This window comes from Amblyomma mixtum, chromosome 5, assembly GCF_055824585.1.
Source record: "Amblyomma mixtum isolate Tamu chromosome 5, ASM5582458v1, whole genome shotgun sequence".
Taxonomy (NCBI): Eukaryota; Metazoa; Arthropoda; class Arachnida; order Ixodida; family Ixodidae; genus Amblyomma; species Amblyomma mixtum.
In genome coordinates, this window is record NC_143016.1 from 86,847,438 (window position 1) to 86,875,141 (window position 27,704).

General features: G+C 43.7%; 1 protein-coding gene across 2 annotated transcripts in view; it reads left to right on the forward strand.

Annotated features, from left to right (window-relative positions):
* Positions 1-19,514, forward strand: part of LOC149342897 (lachesin-like) — a 136,692-nt gene extending 117,178 nt beyond the window's left edge. For both annotated transcript variants that reach the window (XM_089542256.1, XM_089542257.1), the window contains 8 exons: positions 5,244-5,451; positions 6,351-6,521; positions 8,986-9,114; positions 11,790-12,077; positions 13,744-13,806; positions 14,908-15,018; positions 15,706-15,801; positions 17,278-19,514. In XM_089542256.1, the coding sequence (XP_089398382.1) occupies positions 5,244-5,451; positions 6,351-6,521; positions 8,986-9,114; positions 11,790-12,077; positions 13,744-13,806; positions 14,908-15,018; positions 15,706-15,801; positions 17,278-17,378 (1,167 nt within the window). In that variant the 3' untranslated portion in view covers positions 17,379-19,514. The remainder of the gene's footprint in view (positions 1-5,243; positions 5,452-6,350; positions 6,522-8,985; positions 9,115-11,789; positions 12,078-13,743; positions 13,807-14,907; positions 15,019-15,705; positions 15,802-17,277) is intronic.
* The last annotated feature ends 8,190 nt before the right edge of the window (positions 19,515-27,704 follow it).

The following is a 27,704-nucleotide window of genomic DNA, read 5'->3' on the forward strand; positions in this document are numbered from 1 at the left end:
ATGTTGCCCATTTAATTTGGCTGTAACTCCGAGTGGTTTTCGGCTGCCCAGTCACGATTTGACACGCTGAGATTGTGCGAATTTCTTGGGCTACAGCGTGAAGAAAAACCACAGTAAAAAATTATCTATGTGTAATTTATTACCGCATATTTTAAAAATATAAATGCCTAATTGCGACACAAAAACAAAGTATGAAATTTTAGTTAAAGGGATGCTGAAAGGTTTCCCAAAAAAATTGAGTGAAGAGATGCACTTTACAGTTTTCCACCCTCGGAATTCGAATTCCGCATCGAAAATAGGCAGAGGAAAGCGTAAACCTATTTTATTTTGGCGAAAAGTGCAGCAGCAGCCTCGGGCCAGCTCGCGCGCCTCGTTGCCGCCTGTGATTGGTTGGGCGCCTCGTGACGTGAACACTGGCGTTGGCTCGGTGAGCCCGGCTCGGTCGCCTCCGATGTAGAACATGAAGCGCGTCGCGCGGTGGTTTGGGCTGTTGGTTTGATGCTTATATCACGATGGAGCACATCGAAGATTACCAGGAGGATCTTGGCGTCACCCCCTACATGTACGAACCAATCGCAAAGAGCAAACCGCTCCAAGGAAGCAACGATGCTGGCGCAAGCGGTGCTTTTGGCTTGAACGAAAGCGAAGTGTCAGCATCTCCACGTGTTTGAAATGTCCTTTCGTAAGCATACTTTTCTAGCCAAACTTCATTCAGAGATACAATAAATTAATTTTGAAGCGAGCAAACGTTGTATAGCACTGCTCCACGAAATTTTCCTAATGCAATGTAAGCGGGATGCGATCGTCGGCACTGTTGTCTTGCCGCTTGTCGGTGCTGCCGCAAATCTGCATGTAATCCACACAGACCACTGATATGCGCAAGAAGTTATCAGGCTCTTTTTGCACGCAAATTTTATGCTGGTATCACTTCACGGTCGCTGCGTGCCGGCTCGGTTCATAACACGCGCGTAAAACAGAAGTTCGCGGCGCTTTGCAGCAGAACTCTTCGAGGTGACAAACGTGCGCCTTCCGTTCTGCGTGCCAAGATGGTATCTGGCAGCAAATTAAAATCCTTGTTTAAGCGAGTTGCTTCATACTGCAAGCCCTTGTAGGAATATCTCCATCCGTTTGCGGCCGCCTTTACCGTGCTGTTCTCAGATCAAGCGACAAGTGATTTTTTTCACTAACTCGATGGCCTCGGGCTGCAACCGAGCAGGCCGAATCGCAAGGCTGGCTGTAGCACACGTGGTGCACAATTATATATTATTATTAATGTATGAAGCCATGCTGCACTCGGCAATTTTTGACGACTACATGGGTTATTATAAATGTATTCCTGGCAGAACACTTTACTGGTATTGGCTGCCTTAGAACTTGAACAGACTTGTCAGCACTTTTACAAAAGTTCAGTGCAGGGTCTTCAGCAGCATCTGCCAGTGGCATTCGACTTGTTGCACAGTCCTGATTTGTATTTCTGTTTGGTGTGCATTCTTGACTGTCTGGTGTGCAGCCTCCAGGTGTCATTTTCCATGCACTCTTGATTTGCACTATCGTCTGGTGTGCAGTCTTGATCTTGCAGCAGTTCGGCAAGAACCTGAAAGGCATAAGCCATATGATGTTATTGTTGCAAAGAGAACAAAAGTGTGCTTCAGTATGAGTAAAATCTTCTGGTTTATTTCATAAACCATTTTGTTGATTGGCGAGCTCCGTGCAAAGTGAGGTCATTTATTATATACCAGGTGTTTCTTTAGAAGGTCCAAAATTTATTTTAAAAAATGGGTGACTAACCTTGTATTAATTTTATCCCTGGGGCCATATTGGGGGATATGGAAGACACCAGTAATAGGCAGAAGGCTTCCATTAGCTCACTAAAATGCATATCTTAAATTTTTATTTTCATATTATGTTGTATTTGCAGATTTGGAGCACCTCCTGCAAATACTATAGCCAAGCAAAAAATATATCTTTAAAAACTTACACCCTGGCAGGCAACTTCACGCGCTAACACAGCGCCAGCGGGCGCGTCCGACGTAGATCACTAAAAAAAAAAAAGAGTGTACGCTTTGGGGCCGGACTGCAAGCGCCATGACTGCGCACATTGGGCGCTGACGAGGCGGCTATCAGCCAAGCCCCAGGCGAAACCAAATTGAAAACGAACCGCCGCGCGCCCGTATACCAGAAACATCTGCAGAGTTTTCTCGGCGCTCCGAGCACGAAGAAAAATGTGCCGCGTATTACTCCCTATGTTCTCGCCACTGAGGGCTACGCATGAATCCTAGAATATGTGAGCTCCAACATAATTGAGTAAAGAGGCTGCATATAACGTCTTTTCACATGCTCGCATACCGAACGAAGTTCTCTGCTCACGCGCGGTGCGCAGTCTCCGGTTGTGAGGCGCACTTCGCGTCGCTCCAGCTCTTGCAGTATTAGTAGCAGTTTAAGATTTTTATTCAGCCAAAAAATTTAGGGCCGAGCTCTGATATGAGTAATGCTATACGAGATGCATGATGCAAGCCTGCAAGCATAAAGGCTAAGCACTTATTTTGTAAGCTGCAGTTTGCTGCCGTCCTGACGTTCTCATTCCAGCGCCATTCATCTCACTACTACCGAAAGTCTTGCGTCCACGAAATAACGCGCCATACACTACACAGAACACCGGTTCGCGCAGTCAAATTCTCATAGAGTTAATACACAAATTCTTACCTCGAGCTTCGTCCTTTTCGCGAAAGCTGGCCTCGATGGCAGTGACGAGCTCCTGCGCGCGAAGACAGACTGTATTGCGCCGGGTTTCAGTCGAGCTGACTTTGTTGACAGGCCCGATGAACGCATTATCGACAGGCTCTGGTTATAGTCTTCATCACGAAAGTGGCCAGAGCATAGCACTGTAGTCTTTGAGGGCTTGAAATCCCTTCGCTTCACAGCAGCGACCCACCACGCGGAAAGCTTCTTATTTTGCGGGAAATAATGAAAGACCACATCGTCGCGGCCGCTGGTGTTAGTGCAGCCGAAGGCTGCGCAGAACGCCGGCATAATGGTTCACCGCTTCACTCGATGCTGCACACGTTTCTGTACGTCACCACAAACATAAAAACGCACAAATAAAGAAACACACGGCAGCTCGAAGCAGCTTTTGATGGCACGCACGCAGAAACAAGCACGGTCGCGGAGGCTGCGAGGCGACGGAACACCAACGTTTACGTCACCACCCCACGGTTTCCGGTTTCGGCTCGCATCGTCAGTGTCATCAGCAGCGCTCGGCGGACAGCGGGGGGCGGAGCTACCGCGCAGTTTTAAACGGCGATTACGGCGCTCCTAAGTGATTAATCTGGAAAAAAATTTCAGCTGCATGATTTTTAAGGTTCCCAAAACCATACGTGAGCATCTTAATGAATTCGAAAATCTCTTCAGCTTCCCTTTAACCAGCTTCCCACATGCTGCACCTTCTCCGTCTTGTGACGCCTGCCATTGCTAGCACTGCAATCCCAAACTGAAAAACTTTTTTTCTGAGGGGTGGTCGAGAATTATGCTAACTTTGGTTGATTGATTAAGGACAGAAAAACTTCAATTGCGCCTGAATAAATTGTATTTTTTTTCAATATTTTTCACGTAATCGCAACCAGTGTCTATGCATTTCCTCATGCTATAGAATCTCCGTTCTAAACGAGCTTCAAAATCGTGATTATTTATTTTTTTGCAACTCAAAGTTCTCGGCACAATTGACCTCCTTTCTGTCATTCAATGCTTTTCCGGAAATAAAAAGTTTCGCACATATTAATAACCAAAAGCCACAAGGAGAAAGCTCTAAGGAATACAGCGCTGGCTGCAGCAATTTCTTGCCGCAGGTCCAGTGAAGAGAAGGAAGTTCGTTGTCCATTGCATAGGTGTGTAATCGTGATGCAAAATTAATTCATTCACTACACGATTATGATGGCGCTGGAGGCCTTTGAACACGGACCGCAAGCAGCGGTACGTGTAGACGGTTGATTTCACTTTTTCATCCTCGCTGTATGGGAAAACAGCAGTAATCATTCCTCGGATGAGGCACATCGAAACCATCTCATTCACTGACTGCACGAGATGACGCGGTTTTTACTGGTCGGCGGTTTCTTCTGTTAGTACTCTCCACTGCATGCTGCTTCTTAACTTTTTGGAATGCTGAAAATATCATCCAGTCTCTTCGCACTTATTTCCGGTTTTCCTAGCAAGTATTACCCAATGGCCGCAAAGTTGGCATTATCGGAAGACGTCCGTCTACTGCGTTCTTCGTACACAGTTCAGAGTTGTCTGCTTTGGAATCGTTCAAACCTCTTGTACACCTTGGTCCCAGATGCGGTCTTAGTGCAGGATGTCATTGAAGCTCGGCAAGTTACTTTGAGACCAGAGTGAAACGACAATGAAAATTTTACAAAATAGATGTTCATTTATGCTCTTTTAAGAACTTCGCCGTCGGCCTAGCATCAGCGCACTATTTTTCTATTTCTAGTCTCAACTTTACTTGGAAGGACAAGGTGAAGCCTTTATATGCTTAAAGAGACAAAAAACGATGGTTCTAAATGTGCACAAGAGAAGAAATTCACACAATGAAATTTGCTCTTAAAATCAACGGATTCTCTGATCTGCCCTTGAAAGCCACATACCTCTTCAATGCTGAATGTGTTCACTGACGCGCCCACTGTTCTAACTTAAGGGCTACAAGGACGCCACTGCCCACTCCCCTTTCACCCCCTCCCGTTCTCTTTTATTCAGCTTCCGAAGCGAGGACCCGAGAATTCCTTACGTTACTTTAGAATCTATGGCTGTGGATGCGCCAATCCAAAAGCGGCCATTTGTATTCTCCAGCGCTACATTCCGGTATGAAGCTTCATGTATGGCGGTCCATGAAATATTTCCTATTTCTTATTGAAAACTACCATCGTCAGGCCCCTTCAGCTCTTGTGTTCTCTTCCACGCACACAGACCTCAATTGTCACTAAAGTAAAAGAAGGTGTCGGAAGGAAGGAGACTTGACAGTTGCAATCACAGTAAACCAAACACTGCGTACTCTTGAACCAATTAAAGAACGGTCTTTATTATATCCTGGTTAAGTGCGCTGTCTTCCATATGCGAGAGAAATTTCAGACAGAACGTTAAGTATTATCTGCTGAAAACCGTGAAAAGTCTTCGAGTTCTGCTTCGAGCAGATCGCTTTCTGAAAAAAAAAAAAACACTGACGACGGCGCCCTCTGTGCGGTGCCGCTGCGCAGGTGGCGTGGATCAAGATGGACACGGAGACGCTGCTCACCTACCACCGGCACATCATCGTGGGCGAGCCGAGGCTGCGCGTGAGCGACAACAACGAGCGCCACTGGCAGCTGCACATCCGAAACGCGCAGCCCTCGGACAAGGGCTTCTACATGTGCCAGATCAACACGGAGCCCATGATCACCGAGGTCGGATTCCTGGACGTGCTCGGTGAGTCGACTGGCCTTTATAACCTTGGCGACCATGTCGTTCTTTTGTTTAGTCTTCTGTGTTTGTTTCCAATCGTATATGAACTTTTGTTTGCCGCCGACCTTGGACGAAAATTCAGAAACTAGGTGTCATCATCATCGCCATCATCAGCCTGACTACACCCACTGCAGGGCAAAGGCCTCTCCCATGTCTCCCCAATTAACCCTGTCCTTTGCCAGTTGCGGCCCTGTATCCCCGCAAACTTCTTAATCTCATCCGCCCACCTAACTTTCTGCCGTCCTCTGCTACGCTTGCCTTCTCTTGGAATTCACTCCATTACCCTTAGGTGTAATATGAAGCAAAACAAACAACAAAAGAGTTATAAGCGGAGATCACCTCATAACGCGATAACTGTTAGAACCGTCGAAGCTGGCGACAGAGCTGTTAAGGGAAAGTTATTTATTACACCTCTTCATAATCAATGATTTCAAGTGGCGTAAAAAATGGCGTGAAGATGCACTTATGCGTCAATTTCATTAACGTCACCAACACACCACACGCGCCTCACGACCAAAATGCGCACATTAACAAATAAAAAAATCCGACCTTTCATGTTTCGCCGTCAGAAAGCCTTGCCTATGCTGGGCTAGTTTTTCTACTTTAAAAGTTGTCACCCAGAATTTTTTTTTCTTGCAAAATAAAGTCGGCACGCTAGAAGACAAGAGAAATTACTTTTCAAGTCTAGCGACGACCTGTAAAGACTTGAGGTTGTCAAAGGAACAGGTAAGCTTTCCCAGTGGTGATTATTCGAAGGTGAATGTATTCGAAGCGCATATTTGCGAATTCTAACCAGGCACAATGCGCGGTACAGATGCTGAGGATTCTGCAGGCGTATAATTCATGGTTGCCACTCTTTCCAGTGCCGCCTTCCATCCTGGACGAAGAGACCAGCTCGGACGAGACGGTGGACGAAGGTTCACGCGTGAGCCTTCACTGCCGCGCCAGCGGATACCCGCCGGCCACCATCCTCTGGCGAAGGGAGGACGGTCGCGAGATCAACCTTGAGCGCTACAGCGGACGCAAGAACTCGGGTGAGCATGCCCCGGTAACTCAGGCGCAAACATCGCGGAGGAAAACCTCACGCACGTCGTGCAAAAATAGTATCCTTTCTATATCGTTAATGAGGCACTTGTGCGATCACTACTCTCTGAACTTTCCATCTTCATCTTCATCGTACAAAGAGATGGACCACTTGCCCGTTGTACACTGCTTTTAGTGCTCATAATAGGCACTATGCGTAACATTTAGAGTAAAAAAATGAAGATGTAAGTAGGAGGCCTTAATTGTTAGCGTGAACGAACATGAACCGAAGCCAAGAAATAGAACATATATGTACTTGTCTAGCTTTCGTCGTGTCGTTTTCTTCGTCTCGGTTTATACTCTTTCACGCTAGCAATTGTCTTGCTACGTGAGATACCAACCAGCGCAGCTTTGTCCTTAAAACAGAAAATTAAGATGGAGTTAATCTCTGCGTCCCCAGTTTAAGCACTAACGGATCTTTGCTGTTAAACGTTTTATATCCGGCGTTGCATTGGGGAGGATAGACGGTGGTGTATCACACTCGGTGAGCGAGCGCCTCTTGAGGAAGAAAGATTAGGAGAACTATATCAACTATACAGCGTTTGTGACGGAAGTCACAACAGTTGCATCGCTATTTGTACAATCTGCATCCGTATGTGCCACACGAAAATATCGCTGCCTCTACTTTGTGCTCGTAACCTCCTCGCGATGTCAGGCCCCTTGAAGAAGTAACCTTGGAGGCTGCTCGCATCGAGGAATTTGATAATTTCCTGCAACGTCGATCAAATGCCTCGTCGTAAACTGCATTGTTCGACTGAAGGGGAAACGAGCTGACGCTTGTATGAGGCGCTGTATAAAATTTAAAGGAACCTTTCTTTTTTATTTTTTTTTTTTGCCGAGCAGAAATGAGCGCAACGAGGGGTATGGAGGCATATGGCAAGTAGCTGGCTGGAAAGACCTCAGTATGACGTTCCGCATGATCATCGACATTTTTTTTTACTTTCAATTTACTATTTACAACAGCATCTAAGAGCTGGTTGCATAACGTATTAGGAAACCTAAATAAGAAGTACTTATCAAGCATGGTACGCACTAGCCTGTGCCGCCTTTAGTACAGTGCCTGCAGAGTCGCGCCCGTTCCCACATTACTGCAATTATCCGTCTCTCGCTAAGCGATCGTGTGGTGGCTCGAGAAGTTACCCCACCTCGTAAGCTTTACTTTTTTTATCGTTATTATTTATAAATACCAATAATGCAGGTAATTTTTATGAGTTTTCTAAATACTTTGCGCGTTAGAACATGCGCTGATCTCTGAAAACTTGGTAGAAGCGTTAAGGGGTAGTTCGACGTCGTGAACACTGTGGCGCTACGCTTTTGCCCCATTTACGAGAGCGAAATGTTGAGGGCCAAGCGGTGAGACAGACCGGCGACGCTGCAGGCGCTGTAATAAAAATGCGCTGCACCAGCGATACCTGCATTCTGCTAACTAGCACCTTACATCTTTTATAACCTTGGGGCAGGCTATCTGCATGATCGATAAAGACCACCATGTAATAATGAAAAACGGGTTTAGGCCACCCATCTTTCTCTTATGCCTGTATGCCTGTATAGTACTCTATAGTACAGCAGAGAAGACTTCGGTATGTGAGATTTGTGCAGACGCACGGTTGCAAAAATATCTCGCATGGAAAATTTTCTAATCCTGCTGCGTGGTCAATAGAAATAATGCCATAATAGTTTTTGTATCCATAATCACAGCGAGTATTTCAGCCGACGGTGGAGTAATCGTTGCGAACCATGAAACCAAGAACACGTTAAGAGTGGAATGCGAGAGCATTACATTTCGCATTTGTGGCAGCTTCTGTTGCAACATTTGTATGTGTTCGCGTCAGTTTCTTTGCAATTGTCGATTCATCAACCACCAGATTTGTACTGCTTGCTGCAGTAGCAGGTATCCGCTTTACTGCAAGGGTGCCAACATTTGCATATATTAAACTTTTTTTCTGATTTTTTGATTTCGATTTTCTAACTAGGCTGCTGTATAGAAACTATAGGTTTCTCACAGCCCGGTGGGCAGGTTGTGATGGCGTCACAAAATGACGTTACCTTTCTAGACCAATAAGACTGGCCTATCAGATCACGTGGAAATGATGTCACGAGTCACGTGGTATCTCTCGACCAATCAGTGAATTTGGTCTTAGACTTCGGCGCGGTTTAGGTGCGACGATAACTCTAATGCTGTCACATTCAAATTTATTGACTAATAAACAGTTTTACTTTTAGCCAATCGTTGTTAAAAAATATCGCCGGCGTATGCCGATTATGCAGTGAGATTAGCAGCACTGCTTGTATAAAAAGCGTTTGCTGTACTATTCGTTTGTTTGTTAAAGGGATGCAGTTAGTTTGATACGTCACCTGCGGTTGCTTGTAGTGACGTGCTTCTTGAAACGTCAACAATGACTGTACGTCATGCAGTGATGACGGTGGAAGGCGAGTACCTCAACATCAGCCAGGTCAACCGGGAGGACATGGGCGCCTATCTGTGCATCGCCAAGAACGGAGTTCCACCGTCGGTCAGCCAAAGGATACTCCTGCAAGTGAACTGTGAGTATCTGACAATTAGCTCAACCATGAACGATGGCTTCCTGGAACGGCCGTTTCTAGCTCAGGAACGCCAACCAATAGTGGTTAAAGCATTTGATCACCGGAAGTGAGGCCGCATTTCAGTTAACGCTACAGATAGTAAGCTGAGGCCTAGACAGACGGCACCTTCCTACACCCCCCCCCCCCCCCCCCCCCCGCCTTATTGTTAATGGAACAAGAAATATTTTGGAACTAAGAAGAAAACCTCAGAAAAAAGTGTTCCATTTGAAAAAAAGAGTTCATTTCTTCGGCAGTTGCACCCACATCTTAGCACAAGTAGTTGTAATTTTGTTTTAGTTTTATTCCTCATTGCTTTAATTATTTTTATACCGTAAAGCTTTATCACTAGCTGTTTTAACAAAAATAGCATGAAACTGGGCAATCTCACCTTTAAATCAAGCAGCGAATCGCAAGAACCTTTACTTAGTAACATGTCGATTATATTCAATAAAAAAATTCTTCTGGCATGTCTTTAGTAAAAGATGGTGCAGTAGGATCAATACAGAAGCGATATGAGTTGCAGCTTGTTAAGTTATGAAGTAGTACACATGAAAAGTAAAATGCCGGCAAAACGGATACGTGTTACCGAATATCGGCCAGCTCGGTGCAACCTCTCGTAAAAGGTTACGTCCAACTTATACACTTCTTTCATGCTACGATGAACCGAACCGATGAACAGTAATCATTTCTTGCGAGAATGTCACTGCTCCTATCCCTCAGCGTTAAATATTGACACTTTGCCCAAAGCTCCACCCACTGCTCAAAAGATGAGTGGAGCCCACGGCCACGCTTTAATATCCAGAAACATGTTTATTCACTCTTTATCTTTCTCTTTATCTTCACTCTTTATGTTTATCTTTCTATCGATAATTTGTGAGTTTGTTCGAATATGGACGCCCCAGAAGCTTCCTCGGGAACTTTAGCTGTAACCTTGTTAGTTAAGTAGAGCTTCCTCATTACGCGTCTTTCAATGTTTTGTAAAAAGAGGCTTCTATTGATTTGTATTTTTAGACCGGCGGAGAATGGTTTACAAAAACAAATTTTGATTATGAAGGGAAACGAGGAAGTCCTTAAATTTCTAGAAAATGTAATATCGCGCCAGCGAGAATGAAAGCTTAGCATCCGTTGCTATTACGCTGTGGTCAATACCGTTTTGATACGTTTTTTACAAGCGCGCTGATAATTGCTAAACCTGTTAGCGAAGCGACCCTTTTCAATTATAAAGCTGAAAAGTGTTTCAAGAGCCAAGCTATGCTGTACTTTCTGTCAGGGTACCATAATTACACTGCATGATAGGAGTGTCAAGAAAAAATATATGAAGTAAGGCAAAGCTTCCTTCAGTGCAATGCTTCAACGCTTCACTGCTTGGCATGCATGGTAATTGTCAATGAGGAGGCTACGTGCATGCAGCTGAAGTCGCCTTACAAAGCTTGATTTAGTTTTCCTTCACATGTTGCCCGATTTTGAACGCCGCCAAGAAAATCTTACTTTGAAAAAAAAAAATTACATAGGAAAGATACTGCAGGTGCCATCAGATGGCATCCACTAGAAGGTTGTGTGTGAATGTATTTGGCTACAGTTTGCAGGTAATATGATTATTAATGTCGCCAATTGGCTTTGGAATCCGCGCAGCCCTCTCTAATAACAATTGAAACAGAAAAAGGAATTAGGCACCATAACTTAGTTGTTTTTATGCTTATTTGTGTGTAGCTGTCTGAGAAGAGGAGGGACATTTGGCTTGAAGCATGAGCGGAGGGAAGCCACCAGAGGCAAAAGATATCACACCTGTACAAAAGGTATCAGTGAACAGTGAAGAATAGCCGCAACGAAAGCTTGCAAGTAATTTTCCGTGCGGATGCCATGCGGGAAGCCATAACAATGATTTGCAGGTCAGCTAACAACAAAGTCCGGCATGCATTACTGGTTCGCCGCATGTTAAAACGTGTCACACATATCTTGTATAATAAGGCTTGTAATATAATGATAACGCCTAAATTTTGCGTTTAGTGTATCCAGGCAAATCCCTCCACAAAGTGAAGCCTGGCGACATCGAAGAAAAAACGTTGTTGATTGAATAAAAGAAAACAAAAATGTGGTATCATTATTACGTAATTAAACCGAATAGGCGTGCGAAAGCATGCGTTAAGCCTGGTTGGCTCATAGTTTTGATTTGGTGCGTCGTCGACACATCTGGCGACGATGTTAGATCAAGATTAAGCTCTGATCGAGATTGAGCTGATCTGATCTGTTCGCGTCGCAGGCGGAAGTTGATGAAGATGATGACGTGCACTGCACAGTGCGAGATTGTGTTGCAGTTTAACACGAGGCGTGACCGGCTGCGACGATAGCATAATGTTCTCGTGCAGAGGCCAGCGAAGGTGCCTCTGCTCTCCACTGCCGCTTCGAACTACATTCGCGGAAATATTTATTTTATTTCTGCATGGGCTGTTGCTATGCTAGGTTTTGCAAAGGTTACCTTCAAGGTCAAGCTTCACACAATTCGGTGAGCCGGTTAGGCCTCGTGAAGTAGTGTTCTCAAACTAAAAATTAATAGCAGGGAGAGTTCACAGTTCTCTCCACCTATTGTAGAGCTTGCACCTTTCTCACCCGCTTGTTCCTACTTCGTGCCTCTGCAGTCCGGCCCAAGATCCGCGTCTCGGAGCAGTTGGTGGGAGCCGCAGTGGGCACCTCGGTGTTCCTCGAGTGCGTGGTCGAAGCCTCGCCGCGGCCCCTTACCGCGTGGATTCGCGGAGACGACCAGATCCTGCTTCGGAGCAAGAAGTACACCACATCCGAAGAGGTAGACTCGTACCGCATACGCATGCGTCTCCAGATACACGACCTACGACAGTCAGACTACGGCCGCTACAAGTGCCACGCCAAGAACACCTTCGGCGAGAAGGAAGGCTTCATACGACTGCACGGTGAGACATCTCTGATAAGAAGATTTCTCCGTACCGCTGAGCTGAAGCGTTTTGTTGTGTAGTTCATGGCATGCATACAGTGGATCAGATAATGTCCTTTCGGAAGTCTTGAGGAGAATAAAGATTTGATTCCGGATGTTTAATCAGGCCCAGTTTAACAAGCAACCGCGCTGGCTTAGTTGGGCGCATAACAGCCCAACATGGCGTAGTTCCTTCTTTAGGACGTCAGTTCAATCTGGAACTTACAAGAGTTCTCAGTGTGCAGAGAACAGACTTGGGCTCTAATACGTTGTCAAGTAATACAAGTTGTTAAATGTAGTGGGTGCATTTGGTAACTCTGTCTAGGCCGCTGCATAGAATTTACGGATTGGCACAAACTGCTGCGCTACCACGCTGAACATCGCTAAAATAAGGTGAAAACAATTGAATTCCTCACAGTACGTGAGGCAAGCAGTTAACTGTAATGCCTTGTGGACTCACTTGAGCCTTTACTAATACTTTGCAAAAGAAATTTCACTACAGCTGCGCTTAACTACGCTCATGATTCGTAGAGGTTTGGACAAATGCCATGCACCTAACTTGTGTTCCTTCATAAAGGGCCAGGCGAAAGCCTTTTATTAAACATCGACACCGCGAATATACAATAAACTTATTGAAAACGCAGACAGATTTTAGTAAATAACTAAGCAGCGTCGAGAAAGGCATTAGAGGTTTTGGTGCGATATTAAGGCATTTGACACATAGTATCGCGCTTGGGGGGAGCATAATCTGAGAATATAACTGAGCAGACTGAGGAATTTAGGACATTATTGGTTATGGTGAGTTAGTCATGATGTATTATTAATAATGAGAGCAATCTTACTGAACAGCTCCTACTTTAAAGTAATTAAATGCTTGTTCCACTTGCGTTTGCATTCCTTAGCTTTAGAATTCACTGCAGTATTAATAAATGACTAATTTAGGAAAGCATAAATTGAACAAGGAAAGAGGAAGCCTTGGGGAGCTTGGCAAGGTTTCGGCAAGAGTTCTTGTCTCCTCTTGAAACATTGGCAAGGTCGCTGAGGCTTCCGCCTCTCTTGTTCATTTTGTGTTTGCAAAATACATCTCCCTGCCTTATCTCTGCCGTAATCTTAAGCGAGAAAATTATGTGGTGGCTGAATTAGTGCTCCTTTGTTGGTCTGTCCATGACAACGTTTTCCGTATTTCGTTTGCCAGTAAAGGCACTTTTGTATTTTTCACGGTAAATGTTTGATCACCTGACTAAGATCAAAAAGCAGAGTCTATCGTAATTCAGATCATTATTCGCTCTCTATTCGTTACTACGAGTTAGGCATATCTTATGCCTAAGTTATTTGCTTTTTCTTGTATGGGTAGAACTGGAGGTAATTCTGTCAGCTTAATTCTCGTCAGCAGTAGCATATTTTGGACGGCTACGCACAGGACACAAATTAGTAGAACTGGAAACGTTGCAAAAACTTCGAGAATGAACAGTCCGTATTCTGCGCTTGTGGCACAGCGTTTTTGGACTCAGCTGAAAGCTCAACTCTATACAGCGGGAAAAATTGTTGCTCAAATAAAAGGCGACGTTTACATAATACGGTGTTCAGCATATGCCATAATAATGCCGTATGCAAAAGAAAAAGCCGTGCAAATGGTGCTCTTGCAGATATACCCCATCCGACCACTCTGGCCCGACCGACGCCAGCAACAGAGGCAGTGGTGCCCAGAAGTAAGCTCGCCTTTGCTACGGTTTTTTTTTTTAATTCCGCGCCTATCATTATCTTAGAATCCTACTTATACAGGTTTTCAGAATTAGACTTTTGATATATATAAAAAAAAAACATGAGTATTTCACGAAATATATTTCCGTGTGCAGGTTATGCAACAAAGCAGACGCAAAATGAGATGCCAACTGTCGTCATGAACACCTTAATTAACAAAATAGATTAGTAAACTTTTTAGCGACTGTGGCTAACGTATGTTTATTTATATTGATAGCTTAGAGGCTGTCGTATTTAAAGACTGCTCCATTCGGTATAGTTCTAGCGTGAAGGTATTCCGAGATATTCGGCACCAAAGTTTGGATGATTTGCATGCAAGGCGGCGTCAGTAGACGCAAGACTACTCCCTAGTGCGAAGCATCTGTTGCGTAGGGCGTTTCTTCCTTTTCGATAGCTCAAAATGAAAAAGAAGTAGGGAATTTGACCGGTCGCTCAACCGGAGAATTTTAAGTCTGGGAATACTATCACCTCTTAATCAACAACATAAACATGCCCGCGAGCACTGTGGTTAAAAGTTTATTAATCGATTTGAAATAATAAAGAGCTTGACGCCGACAATTACTCCCGCCTCACTTTGTGTTCGCCTGCCCGCATAGCCTAGCTACCAAAAGAGCTTTTGTGTTCTACTCTCCGTTTATGTTTTTTTAATCCTGAATGCCTAACTTTGAACACCCGGTATTCTACATAAGCTGCCACACGAAGGGCATGGAATGCTTTTTTTAAGCCAGTATGTACCACTTTTCTTAGACTAGTATACAAGCAGAAGGCAAGGGAAGGTCAATTATACAACGTCCTATCACAGCAAACATGTCACTGTTCGTTGTGGAAGGCAGTATTTATTCCTTATCTCTGTTAAAAGTGAAGCGCGGTGATTAGCATCTATCTGGTCTTCATATGTAATGACAGCAATGGCGGATGTGGTACTGGTAATATCTTTTTTTCGTTGTGATTACCTGGGGCGCTGGTTTCTCGGATATACACAGTCACACAGCAACAGAGATGCAATTACATCTTACTTCAGCCATCCATTTTCTTTAACTCGATTTCAGCCAAGGTGTCGGGCCGAGATGACCTGCAGAGGTTAAGGGCACAAGCGGACCTTTCGATAACAGCCACAAAGTCGTTCCTCGACGAGAACGCCCAGGACTCTCCGCAGCCCGGTCAGTTGAGCGGGAAAGCCTCGATTGTTCTTTGCGGTATATTCGCTTACCGGAGTGTGAATCGGAAGTTCTGTGCCACTGTGGAAAAATGCTGCTGCTTTCGAGACACAAAATATTGCCTGAAATTAAAAGCTTTCGTGTTGTATATATCATAAAAGATGAGGTACCTGCCTAAAACAACCACATCTTTCAAGCACCGAAGACAGGGTGAAGGTGACCGTGAAAAGTTGGCTTTAACATGTTGGAAGTAAGAACAGAAGGAACTTGGTTGCTTATTTACAGGTTCAAGGTAGGACAATAGATAAAGCGACGGAGTGAATTCGAGTAAAACTTAGCACATCTTACGTCATTCTAGGCTGAAAATTTCATATAGTTTTATCCGACTAATTTGCCGATCACTTGGCAACAACTGACATAATCACGCAGTGCGGATTTGTTTTTGTCGACATTTTCATTATAAATTGTGCTCACTTTTCGTTTTGTTACTCAGAGGGTCATCCTAATGAAGTAGCAACTTGTATCTTTCGTTTTGGTTGCTGTTTAGAGCATGGCCTAGTGTGATGAGCATTACAGAAATTTTGCACAACAGAAATAGGAGTTTTTGCAAGCACCTAGTGGAATACATGAAGTGACATTGTGTTGCACGATACCGCTCAAACGATAACGGTATCTGTGATTTTTTTACAGGCGTTGGACTGCCTCCCAACGAACAAAGCCGGTCAGGGCACAGACCGCTTGATCGGGTGCATTTCGAGCCACCAGAAAGAAATCGAGGAGGCACATGTAAGTAAAAGATAGTCCAATTTCTTCTAAAAGACATTTTAATGCAGTAGAACTAGATGCCTCATCGGGAAAAAATTTTGTCTTTCGCCCACTGGCTAGAGGGAAGTGATGTCACGAGGCCAGAAACGGCGTCAATTTCGGTAAAGGCAATAACATCTTCGAATGCTATCGCACTGACAAATATAAGGTAAATAGTTGGTCAAGTGAATGTTTTGTTCGTAAGCTGTATGGCGGACGACAAATTTACAGCATCGGTGCATTAAGCCCACAGAAAGCGAGCTTTTCGTTTTCATCTTTCGGCCTCCTTCAGTTGCGTTAAAGGGGCAACTTTAGGACTTTGATGTCCACAAAACAGCAGACATTGCACGCAAGAAAAAGCCTACAACCCAAGTGCTGGTCATTCTCGCATTGACAATCATGGACACAAGCAAACTGTGCCCACACCGGTGTTTACACTCCACTGAGGCGTTGCATAGTGAAACTTTAGATGTATTCATTTTTAATGCAGGGTACTATTGCTCACGCTCTAACACGCACGAGAATACTGTAATTCTGAGGCAGGCATAATTGGGGTTAAGACATGTTGATAAACCTTAATGCATAGCAAGCGAAAATGCGTTGTTTCTTGCTCCTAAGCTATTCGTTAATAGTACCGACATATTTCCTGCATATCGCTGTGATTTAACGCTTTTTTCTCCTTTCCGCGCTGAATAAACATTGCTGGAAATATAAAGGTTTTCGTCACTGAACTCTTTTTTTTTATCGCAAGAACATGAGGAAATTTTTTAAAATGTTTAAATTTCGAAATATTTCGTCAATATCTTAATAGACATACATAGCTTGCCCTTCGTAATAACTTTGTAAAAAAAAATGTTAAGATCAAGTAATCGTCATACGCAACTTCGGAATTAGACGTTTTTATCTAAGCTCTACATAGCGTCTTCTTTTCGACGTATTGATTCACAAATGAGCGTATTGTATGTCCCAGCCTCGAAATGCGTTTCAAATTGGTTAGCCGCTAGTTGTTCCGCAATGTGTCAGGGGCAGAGTTTTGCACAAGGTAATAGTGGACGTAGCCTATACGAGACGCAGATCATCTGCCTTGTACTGCTCGCTGTACAAGGCGCACTCCAACTTCCGTTATCTAAGCGGGCCATGCGTGCTGATTTCATCACGTGATTTCATCGTGCTTGTCACTTCAACCTCTTCGTATAAGCTTCGAAACACTTATATAACTCTTCTTTTTCCATTACGTCATGCTCTTCCTTGTAAAAAAAAAAAAGTACTTCTTGATAAATAGTTTCTGTAGATTGCTGTTTTCGATAAGTTCAGCTGTGTAACACATTTTCATTTCTTGCCTTTGCTTTTTTTCACATAGTGGCTCATAGTAACCTTTCCAGTAAGGCGGATGGTACGTGCTAGATGTTTGGTAGCGATAAATGAACAGCGCAGTTGCATTTTTTTTTTGTCATCCAGCATCAGGTTCGTCCAGAAACGTCCCAAGCTTCCGTTGCTGTTCCGCCCAGCAGCTGTTTTGGAGCACGGCTCTTCTCTACGCTTACCGGTGGTCCCACTAGGAATACCTGCGGAAGTGTAAAAAAAAAAAAAAAGGCGACGCGCTCCGCTGCGTGGATTGAGGACAATCCTCCAGCGCCGATGCCTCACGCAATGTGCAATAGCCGCAGCAGCGACACGCCAACGACACAAAGCGGATGTGGTGCTCAGGACTCAAAACGTCGTCACTCAAGGACCGGGCTGAACAAGCACTCCTGGCTGGTGGTGTCCACCCTTACAAGTTTTCCTCCTGCGTTAACGTGGAGCTCGAATGGAGTAGTCGACTGGCACTCGTTGCCACAGTTGAAGGCATGAGCGGTATTGTGCACGAAATGTCCGAAGCGGCGAGATGAAGGTGCAAAATAATAGTTTTTATTTGAAGTGCATTCTTAACACTGTCTTCAGTAAATTTCCTAGCCATCAATTTGGTTTTGAAAAGCACCATAATGCCGGAATTTTTTTGGTTTACTTCAGAACATTTCAGTGCGTACCGTTAACGTCGCATTATCCTGCAGCTTTCTCCTACTTATAAAATTATTTTTGGAACCTACGTGAGCTTTAATGCAGGCACTCCGAGCGGTAACGGTTGTACCTTATATTTAACTTCCTGCTTGCTTTCTAGTCCAATGATGTGCGTTGAAGTGAACAAAAAAAAAACAAGTTCACAATGGCCTTCCAAATCTATATCAAAGATGTGAAAACAGCTTCTGAATGGCCTTACTTGCTGCTGATTCGGAAACACTAAGATTTATTCGTCCTTCAGGCTCTTTTTGTTTACTATTACTTTTACGTGCTTGCTTGTCTGGGGTTTTTTAACTTGTCATTTTAGTCCTAAACTAAACACTTGGCATGCCCCACAGCTCCATGCTAAATAAACAGCTACGTTGTAGGTTTCGCACGCTCAAATCTTCTCTAGCGTCTTCACTCTAACCTTGTCTCCTCGTTCGATGCTATTCAGGATAGTATCCCAAGGAAATGGTCTTATCGCCAATGCCGGATAAAAGACTGGTGTTGATCAGGCAGCTTTTCTGTTATCTTCAAGCGTTACGTGGTCGCTCCAAAGTACTTGGGAGGAGAAGAGCTGTTTGCTTTAGTAGCTGTGAGCCGATGACGCAGCGATGCCGCTTCTCTGCACTTCTCGAAGCACAAGCTGAAATTCCTTCGCAGGCTGTTGCTGCTAAAGGCACACGCTCCCGATGGGGCTGTTGAACCTAAAGTTGCATAAATTGGGTAAAACCAGCGTGAGGATAGAGCCATCGTAATGCCAGTAAGCATCCACCTTTAGTACTGAATATAATGTGTGCATAGAACAATGAACAAACTGCACGCGAAATTACTCGGAATGAGGATTTGACTCACATTGAAGGCTGAGTACGAAGAAGTCATAAGCAGTGTGATGAAAAAAAAAATGCGCGTTTACGAGCTTTTAATCATAATATCAAAGCGACGCATATACGGTAAAGGAAACTGGCATAGCGTTAAGATAAAATAAAGACTGCACTTTGCGCAGTGTCAGTTTAAAAGGTTCTGGCCACCTCAAAACGCGATCACACTGCTATGTAAAATACAGTTTTGAGCGACCGTCCAATATAATATGACGGTTTGCAACATGTAAGCACAATATTCTTGATGGCTTACAGATACCATTCTCGTTTTCCTTTACACTCAAGAATAAGAACGCCAAAATACGGGCAGATGTGTCCTTCTCGCACACTGCGTAATTACGAACTGGGCGCTCCTCTTGGTCACAATGTTTCGACCAATCTTTAAACGCTACGCAAACTATTAATATGTCATTTCAGATGAAGTTATAATCCTAATTTCCACAAGTTCAACTTCTAATTTCCAGTCTGTCTTCCTTGTTAGTAAGAAGGAAGCGGGGCTTTTTCAAGTTGCATTCTTTCTAGTCAGTGCACGTGAAGGTCAACTAAGCACTAAAGTTGAAGCGCTTAGATCCCATACCTACATTCACAATCATTAAGTGCAAACATTGTTGTACATCATTGTGCGAATCGTGTTCACACTGGCGCAGAACAAGAAACCTCATTGGTCTAACCTACTCGTCAGCTCGAATATAAATATCGACAGGTCTGATTGGACATGAATGAAAGTTTGGTTAAATTGACCCGCGTTGTAACGAAAGTACATATCATGAAGCATGAAGCGTATGGAATGCGCGTTACCATATCGAGAGAACTTCCGGTTGCAATGATAGTATAAGCCCACCATTTCAAGAAACAAATCATGCTCCAAGAAGCAGGAAAAGAACTTTCTTTAGCTCAAGCCACTGTACTGTCAAGGCCATGCTTTGATTTCATGCTCATAATCAGATATTGTAAAGTCCCATGGTAACGAAACTATTTTTTTTTCTTGATGCGTTTCTTCCCAATACTTTTTCTTGCATGATTAATGTACCAACTTAGGCGATGTCTGCTCCTTTTTGGTACTATTATAATTTTGCCGCTTAGAATGCTTAAGGAAGCGTTACGTTCAAAACTCTGCATCTGCTTCGGCGCATTTCTAAAAACCGTGTTCTCTACTACAACTCGGTTTTTGTTTTATCTCTGGCCTGAAATAGCGCTTTATCCAACCATCCTGAAACAGAACTTATTTAACCTTCCACAAAACACATCGCAGGCTACTGAGTGCGACCGACAGACAATGGAACGAGCGATTCGTGCAAAGAAAGCACAGCAGTGCGTTAATTAAAGAAACTTACCGATGTGCTATCTTTTTTTTTTTACCACTCCATTGTAAGCACTGGTCGATTTTTTTTCACCAAGGCTGTATCTGTAACATATAACCCGAGTTCCTGTACAGACTATGTCGAACAAAGTGCTGTTGGAGTCGTCGTGCGCACGTGTGCAAACGTCATGTTTAGAGAGCATATTCTATAGAGTTGACGATGCCGACCACAGGCTGATGGCGAGTTTTCCAGTGGCTCCCGTGAGAAGCGCTGTGGTCGCTCCGACTGTACATATCCGAGCTATGTTGAACAAAAAATGAATAAACTGGTTATAAAAAAGAACAAAATAAGAAGCTGTACATTAATACCTCGCTGTCCTGTCTAATTCTTCGTTCCAAAGACTGGAAGAATCCCGGTTTCGGTGAAACCCGCCTGCGACACTGATGAGAGGTGAGTGACCTGTTTAAACAGAGTTAAATGCTCTTAAAAATGAAAACCACGGCTTTGCAAGCCTTATTTTTAGTTGTTGCAAAGAACCAGTGCATGCTGCATGTGCTGGCAAGAAAGCTTTAAAGTAGCTTCGATATGGACGCAAACTGATGAGTAGTAGAAAACGTACGTTTTCTTTTGAACAGCTTGTTGTTTCAATGTAAGCAGTCATGATTCATGGCCAGAAAACTCTAATGAACTATGCCACTCTGTATTTATTGTGTTACTTGGGTGCTCAACAAAAGTGGAATGTAATCATATAAAAAAAATCGTTGACGTGTTCTGATAGAGCTGCGAAGAGGAAAGCGAGTTGTATTCATAGTTCGGGAAGTACGATACAGTGAAAACTGCCAATGAGAAAAAAGAACTTATAAGTCAGTAAAAATGTAGTGAAATAAAAACAAGCACCTTAAAATAGTGTCGAAAATAGATAACGCTGCCGTGTACTACTTCGCGGCAAGCAAGGTGTTTCCTACTGGGGCGTTATGATGCCGGAGGTTACAGATGAACAGGCCGAAGTGGAACCTAAATGCACGAGCACTACAGCTGGAAATATAATATGGTCTATCTGAGACCATGAATTATTGTCCTATTTGTTATTTTCATACTAAAATCCTACTTAAGGTCTCGGCGGCCTTCCCAGCACAACTTAGCTATATAACCTCTGTTTTTATGTTTGGTGCGGCATGATTTCAGACCCGGAATGGCTGAGTCGTCGATGACAGTGGTTTCCTGATGCTTCATATGGAAGAAACAAGTCCGCTACCTCTAGAGCATTAAAAAAGCGTGTCTTCAGTATGGCTTACCTTTTGCAATGTTTACTTGCCACCGCCTTTGCAGTACTAAAGTCGGTTGCTGCTGCGTAGAATAAAATGAGGGCCATACAAAAGTGGAAGAGTTATGAAAACTATGGACGTCAATCCTCCATAGGTTGTTAATAGAACAAAACAATTGTTATTTTGTTATAAGAAAGTGCAGTAAAGATTTTGGGCGATACATGAGTGCAGAAGCGAACGTAATAATTCAGGCCAATGCAACACGGAATTATTTCAAGGTGAAGAGGCCGCTGCACTCAAAACAACATAATTTGAGTCTGTTCCCATGCACACTGAGCAATTAGCCAAAGTATTGTGACCAATGCAAAACGATACGCAAGTCGCAGTATATGATCGGTTTAAAATCAAAATCCTGCGCGCTTCGGAGGTCACAAATATATTTAAAATGTACAAGCTTCATTCAAAGGTGCAACAGAGAAAACCTTGTTGCTGCAGTTTGCTCGCAATATGCAAGATATACACCAGAAAGCCAAGAAAACATTGCTTAGCGTCCAACTCAAAAACTTCCGAGAACGTTGGCTAGGAACTGTGGTTTATGTGACACCAGCTGAACCAAGTATGCTAAATTTCACACTGAAAACAAGATCAGTAGCTGCTTAGTTAGTCTGTAGGAATGTTGATTATTTTTTTTTAATTACTGGTATATATTTCCTGGACCACATTAATATATAAAGCACGCTACTCTCAATAAATTAGTACCCTTAAATGTCAGTCATTAGCCTAGAACGTTGGGCCAGTGTCCAGTATTTTCGCGCGTGATATTTCACGATGCTTTCACTCATGGTCAGATCAATACTCATGACGTTTCTACAGCGGTTCACCCTCCCGTCTTTGATTACTGCCGGGACTAGAGTCTCAAGGAACACAGACGTGGCTTGCCTGCTGAGGCGATTGAGATAGGTAGTAGAAGTCTACGGCAGCAGCAGGACATTGCGTGCCGGTCAGTCTTGCACCATGCGAACCACAGACGTTCTCGATGAGCGCATGTCTTCACTCATATGCGCTTTGCCTTTTTTCTCAGGGCCATGAAGCTACCATCAGCCGCGGAATCATCGTTAACGACTTTGTGCAGCACTGTGATCTGAGTGCTTGCGTCTCTCGGGTGAACGATGCGTTTTTTTTTATACGTTGCAATGCGCAGCTAAGATAGACGCAACGTATAGCCTCCACACTTGATTCACACACGCTTACTCTAGGCCTTAGTTATTCTCGGTCAAAAGGCAGCCTTTGGTCTCCGCAGTCCTATCAGGCAGCCCTGTAGCAACGGAGTGATACGTTACCCTCAATACGTTGAAAATGCAATTTTGCTGAAGGGAGGGTAGTGCTATCCCTCATAACTGGCAATAAGAGCGCTCTAAGCCATCTTTCACAAAACAATAAGTATTTTAACGAACATAAACATTACATTGCAATTCTCGCTACGACCTACGGTTCGATCGTTGCTTTAAATAACGACTAAAAAAATAAGAACTTGTTATAAAGAACATATTTTTATACCTCATACTTTTGTTTTAAATAAACGCTTTATGTTGAATAAATGTGCCACGTGAAGCACTAAGACGCAAGCTGCACTCAGGGACATTACATTCCATGCGATGCAGAAAAGCGTGATAGGTGATGTTCTTCTCCACTTCTCTGCCCTCGCCTTCTACTGCGCTGCAGTTTGTTAATCGACTATGCACCAACTAGCCCAAAATGTCCCGCTGCTTTAAAAAAATAACAAAAATTTTGGACAAGTGGGCCTGCCAATTTTATATTAATGACAAAAATTGGAAGGTTCTGGCCCGGATTGGTCATATTGCGGTCGGTAACTTGCATATGGCCCTCAGCAGAGACTGCTGAAGGATGTGCCCGAGTTTTTTTAGCCCGAATTACGCCCAATCACAGTTTGTTGGACATGTCGTGGTTTGCATGACTACTACGGAAGCACTTAGTTAAAATATGTTTGTGTTTGAGATATTTACTTTCAGTGAAAGCTGCAGGTGAAATAGATAGGCGTTTTATAACGACAACGGTGCCATTTAGGCAATTCTCGCCCTCCTCAATTCAGAAACTAAAACCCTATGTTAGGCGGTCGTTATGCGAATTTAAGTGGATTATTTAGTTATTTATTTACTATAACTAATTTCATGAAATCGGGCAGCTTGCTCACGGAGATTACACAGCTACGCCTGCATAATCAGTACACGTATCATATTACAACAGCAAGTACTCTTAGTGTTCGTTCCTCACATCTTTACTTATACAATTGCAGGCATGCAATCTTAAGTAGCAGCTAATCAGGCCGTCTTTAACGTATGAGGTTTAACTTTCCACATAGATGGGAATCTGTACTTTCAGGAACCTTTTTTTCCCGCCCAAGTTTAAAAAAGCGAAAACATGTAACTGAAATTACGAAACTTTCCTTCACTTGACCTATAAAATAAATTTACCACAGAACGATTTCAAGCGGCTTGAGCAGAATGAAGACCCGAAGGCACTTAGAAAGGCCCGTTAAGCACGCCGAAGGTTTACGTAGCTCAGAGAAGAGTATTACAACAGAGAAATCCACCAAAACGACTGTCGGCTGCACGCATGAGCTGCCATCTGCTTTGCCTTGTTGAAGGCTTGAGCGGATGTGACTTGTGTCGCCTCCACCTAGTGGCGCCCGTGTTTCGGCGCGCACTGGGACTGAAGAATAGCCAAGAGTTTGAAATTTTCGTAGTGCAGATTGTTTTCCCCTCTATAGTCTAGGTAATTATAGCAGAGGAATCAATATGCTACCGCAGAGCACGAATATATCTAAGTGAGTTGGCCATAATAGCCCCAGTCAAATATCAATTGGAGTACGCATTCCTTCTGCGACAGCCGTGGAATTTGTTGTTCACTACGCCTCCTCTCTCAAGCACTTCACTTGGTTAACATACTCCCTAAAAAAAAAAAAAAACCCCTTAGACCCTAATATTCATCACGCCACTAGAGAGCCGCTTGCTTCAATTCCTCCATATTAAGTAATGCAGTGAACCCTTCCTATAACTTTCTCAAACACCACATAAAACCGGAGCTGAGCGTGTTGCCACTGTGTGAAATGACGCATTTCATTAAATCTAGTATAAAAGCTGAAGTTTTGCGAAATATTTCCACTTACAAAGGTACCAAACGTATTACTTAAATGTGTGGTTCGAAAAAGGCGCCATAACCATCGATCTCCATTTTTATCAATGGTGGCGTCACCTGGATACCAGCTCTAGCGAGCAGCCGGTTGTACACTTTACTTTCTACCAATAGATGGCGCGGTACAAACCATTTTGCTACACCAATCAAGTTTTGCCTCCTCCCAGTTGTGATCACAGCTTTTTATCGAGGAGATGAGTAGCTGCGATGCGGTAAGGTACTTAAGGTGATTCCCAGATAAGCAGTGTCGCGAGCAGGAACAAGAAACTAAAAGACGCACAGGCTCACCACCTGTGCTCTTGCCATGCGTTTTTTCTTGCCTCTGTGTTTCTTTTTAGTGCTTCCCTGTCCGTTTTTTATTTGTCGTACTCATAAGCCAATGTTCATGACAGACTGACCCTGCCTAATGCCTTTCTGAGTGGTTCGATAAAAAAAATGCAACAGGAAAAGTGCGGCGCAGTCAACAACAGAATCAACACATTAGGTCGTAGCTTTCACAGCACAATATTAATATTCACCGCAGGAAAGAGAGCTAATTCTTTTTGAAATCGACTTTACGCACTTTCAGGAAATATTTGTTAACAGTAAATGAAAACTAGAACATAAATGGCGCAGTAATTGTCTCAGGTCTCGGTGGACACCCGATCCGCGCCATAAGGGAAGGGCGGACGGTTGGGCATCCTATTTCAGGATTTTACATAATGCTTTCGAAGTAATTGATTTCTTGAAATAAATTTCATTTTTTTAGAATTTTGTAGTACTTTCGTTACTTTTCGTGAGGGGTAACGTTCTCTGCAATGCAATCATTTTTCCCAGCAGTCATTTTCTAGTTATATGTAACTTTTTTTGTAAAAAGAAAGTTGTAACCAGTGGTATAACTTCGACAACCTGTACACGTCGTCTAACACTGGTGTATCACATAATTGCCTAAGTTTATAGTTGCAATGGTGGAGCTGCATTGGGGCCGTGTGCGTGAGGACGACATGCAAACTCGGACAACCTACATTTCACTAACCACGTGTTCCGCGTTTAGCATTTCGGGTTTGAACACGACCGCACAACGGAATGTCATGTTTGGAGAGATTGAAATTTTGCCTCTCATAAAGCGCGGCGCTTCACACAACTTCAAGGTGTTGCCTGCTCAAGGTCTTCGTGCGTTCCTGGGACCCCAAGGACAAATAGAATTTGGCTTGTATCGACAGGGTACCGCTTTCTTATTAGAAAGAGACTACTGTAACCGAAAATGGAGCTTGTAGAAACGAGAAAAGTCCAAAAATAAAGGTAAAATACAGGTGGCGCCATCATCGGTTGATTTCGCAAGCAAAACGCATGCGTTGACACCGGTTTCTCGGCGCGGATCACAGAGGCTACGTTGCATCGCCATTTACTTCAAAACGATGGCAACCCATCCTCATCGGTAAGGACGCTACGAGTTTGAATCCACTTGCGCGAAGATTTTTAAATCTAGTTTTATTGCCGATAAACGCGCCTTTTGCTGTCGGGCAAATGTGAACGCAGCCAGAAAGTGAAAGAAATGATTCTTACTGAGAACAATTGTTGGATGGTGCTTTCCTCGGCGTCACTTTAAAGCAACGCACTTCCCCCTTCGGCGCGTCTATCGAGATACCCCGTGGTGTCGCTACTGATGTGCTCACAAGGAAACAAGGAACAAAGCCGAAGAAAACTTTGCCAACCAACTGCAGCGAAATGACTAACGCATGTATGCTACAGACCATAGATCAAGCATGTCGCACCAGCTCATTCTCTTCCTTGTATATTTGTGCAATCCTTATAGAGAATGCATGAAATAAAGAGTAATAGCAACCCTTTAGCGGTCAGTTAAACTGAAATCATTTACATTTCAGAAAAGGCCGACGTAATTGTAATTGGTTTCTTCTTTACTGTAATGTTTCCTTTGTGGAAAAGATGTAGGTGAGAATGAACCCAAACAGTCGTCCCGGAGTGCATTTATATCTCTGGAACCTTCTGTGGGAAACGTCCAGCAAGTTTTCTCTCTGACTAGCAAATTGTATTTAATCAATGAAATCGAAATGTATGCCGCAGTCAGTTCAGTTTTCAAGTGTTCGAAACTGACATCTGCGTGATGCATTTCTGTTCATGTAAGTAGGGTCCAGTACATTGTTTTCCCACTTTATCTTTATCTTCTTTGTTTAGTGATGGAATTAAGAGGTGTTCTATTCAGTTAAAATTTAGGAATATCCTCTTTTGCAGCAATACATCCCTTCAAGATATTGCTATGTGACGGCCAGCCGAGGAGTGAGACGGTTGACAAATGGCTATGAGATAATTTAATGGCCGCTGGACTAGCGCGAGCGCTCCGTTCCGCGTCACTGCCAGCTTTGTCTTCTTCGTCACAATATTGTCAAAATCCAGTTGCTTAGCACTATTGCGACAGGTGACTGCATCTCATGGTCTGGCAAAAACAGTATACTTAATTCATGCACCTTACACGCTGGACCATGCGTAACCGAACCTCTCGCTGTTTCTGAAGAAGGATCATCTGAAGGGTACGCACGTCATGCTTGAAAAATAGGTGATTAGTGCGGGCTTTCGGTGCCGCAAACAGCCATTCTCATTCCATTAGGACGGCGGCCTCTGCGCCGGCTCAGTGGCTATGGTGCTCGGCTGCAGACCCATGAAGACGCAGGTTCGATCCCGGCCGCAATGGTAGCATTTTAATGTAGGCGAAATGCTAGAGGCCCGTGTACTGTGCAATTTCAGTGCACGTTAAATAACCCCAGGTGGTCGAAATTATCCGCAGCCCTCTACTGCGGCGTTCCTCATGGCAAGCGTCGCTTTGGGATGTTAAACCTCCTACAGCCATCTTTCAGGGACGGAAGGCAGAATATACGTATATAGTCCTCCGGGAACGTAAATGTATTGCCACTAGGGAGGACTACATCGCAGAGATATGGTGTCTTTGTAGAAAGGTCCTTCCATACTTTCACTTGAATGTAAAATCTTTCGATTCCATCTCTCAACAACAACAACAAAAAATACTTCAAATTTGAAATCGCAATGTATAAAGAAGAGCAGTAATTTGGGACCGCTACTTAGATGTGAATAGGGGCAATGTGGCGGCAGTGTGTACACTGAAGTAACGTTATTCTTACACATGCGGAAAAAATGGTTCAGTAAGTTTTGATTAGACGCACCAAGCTATC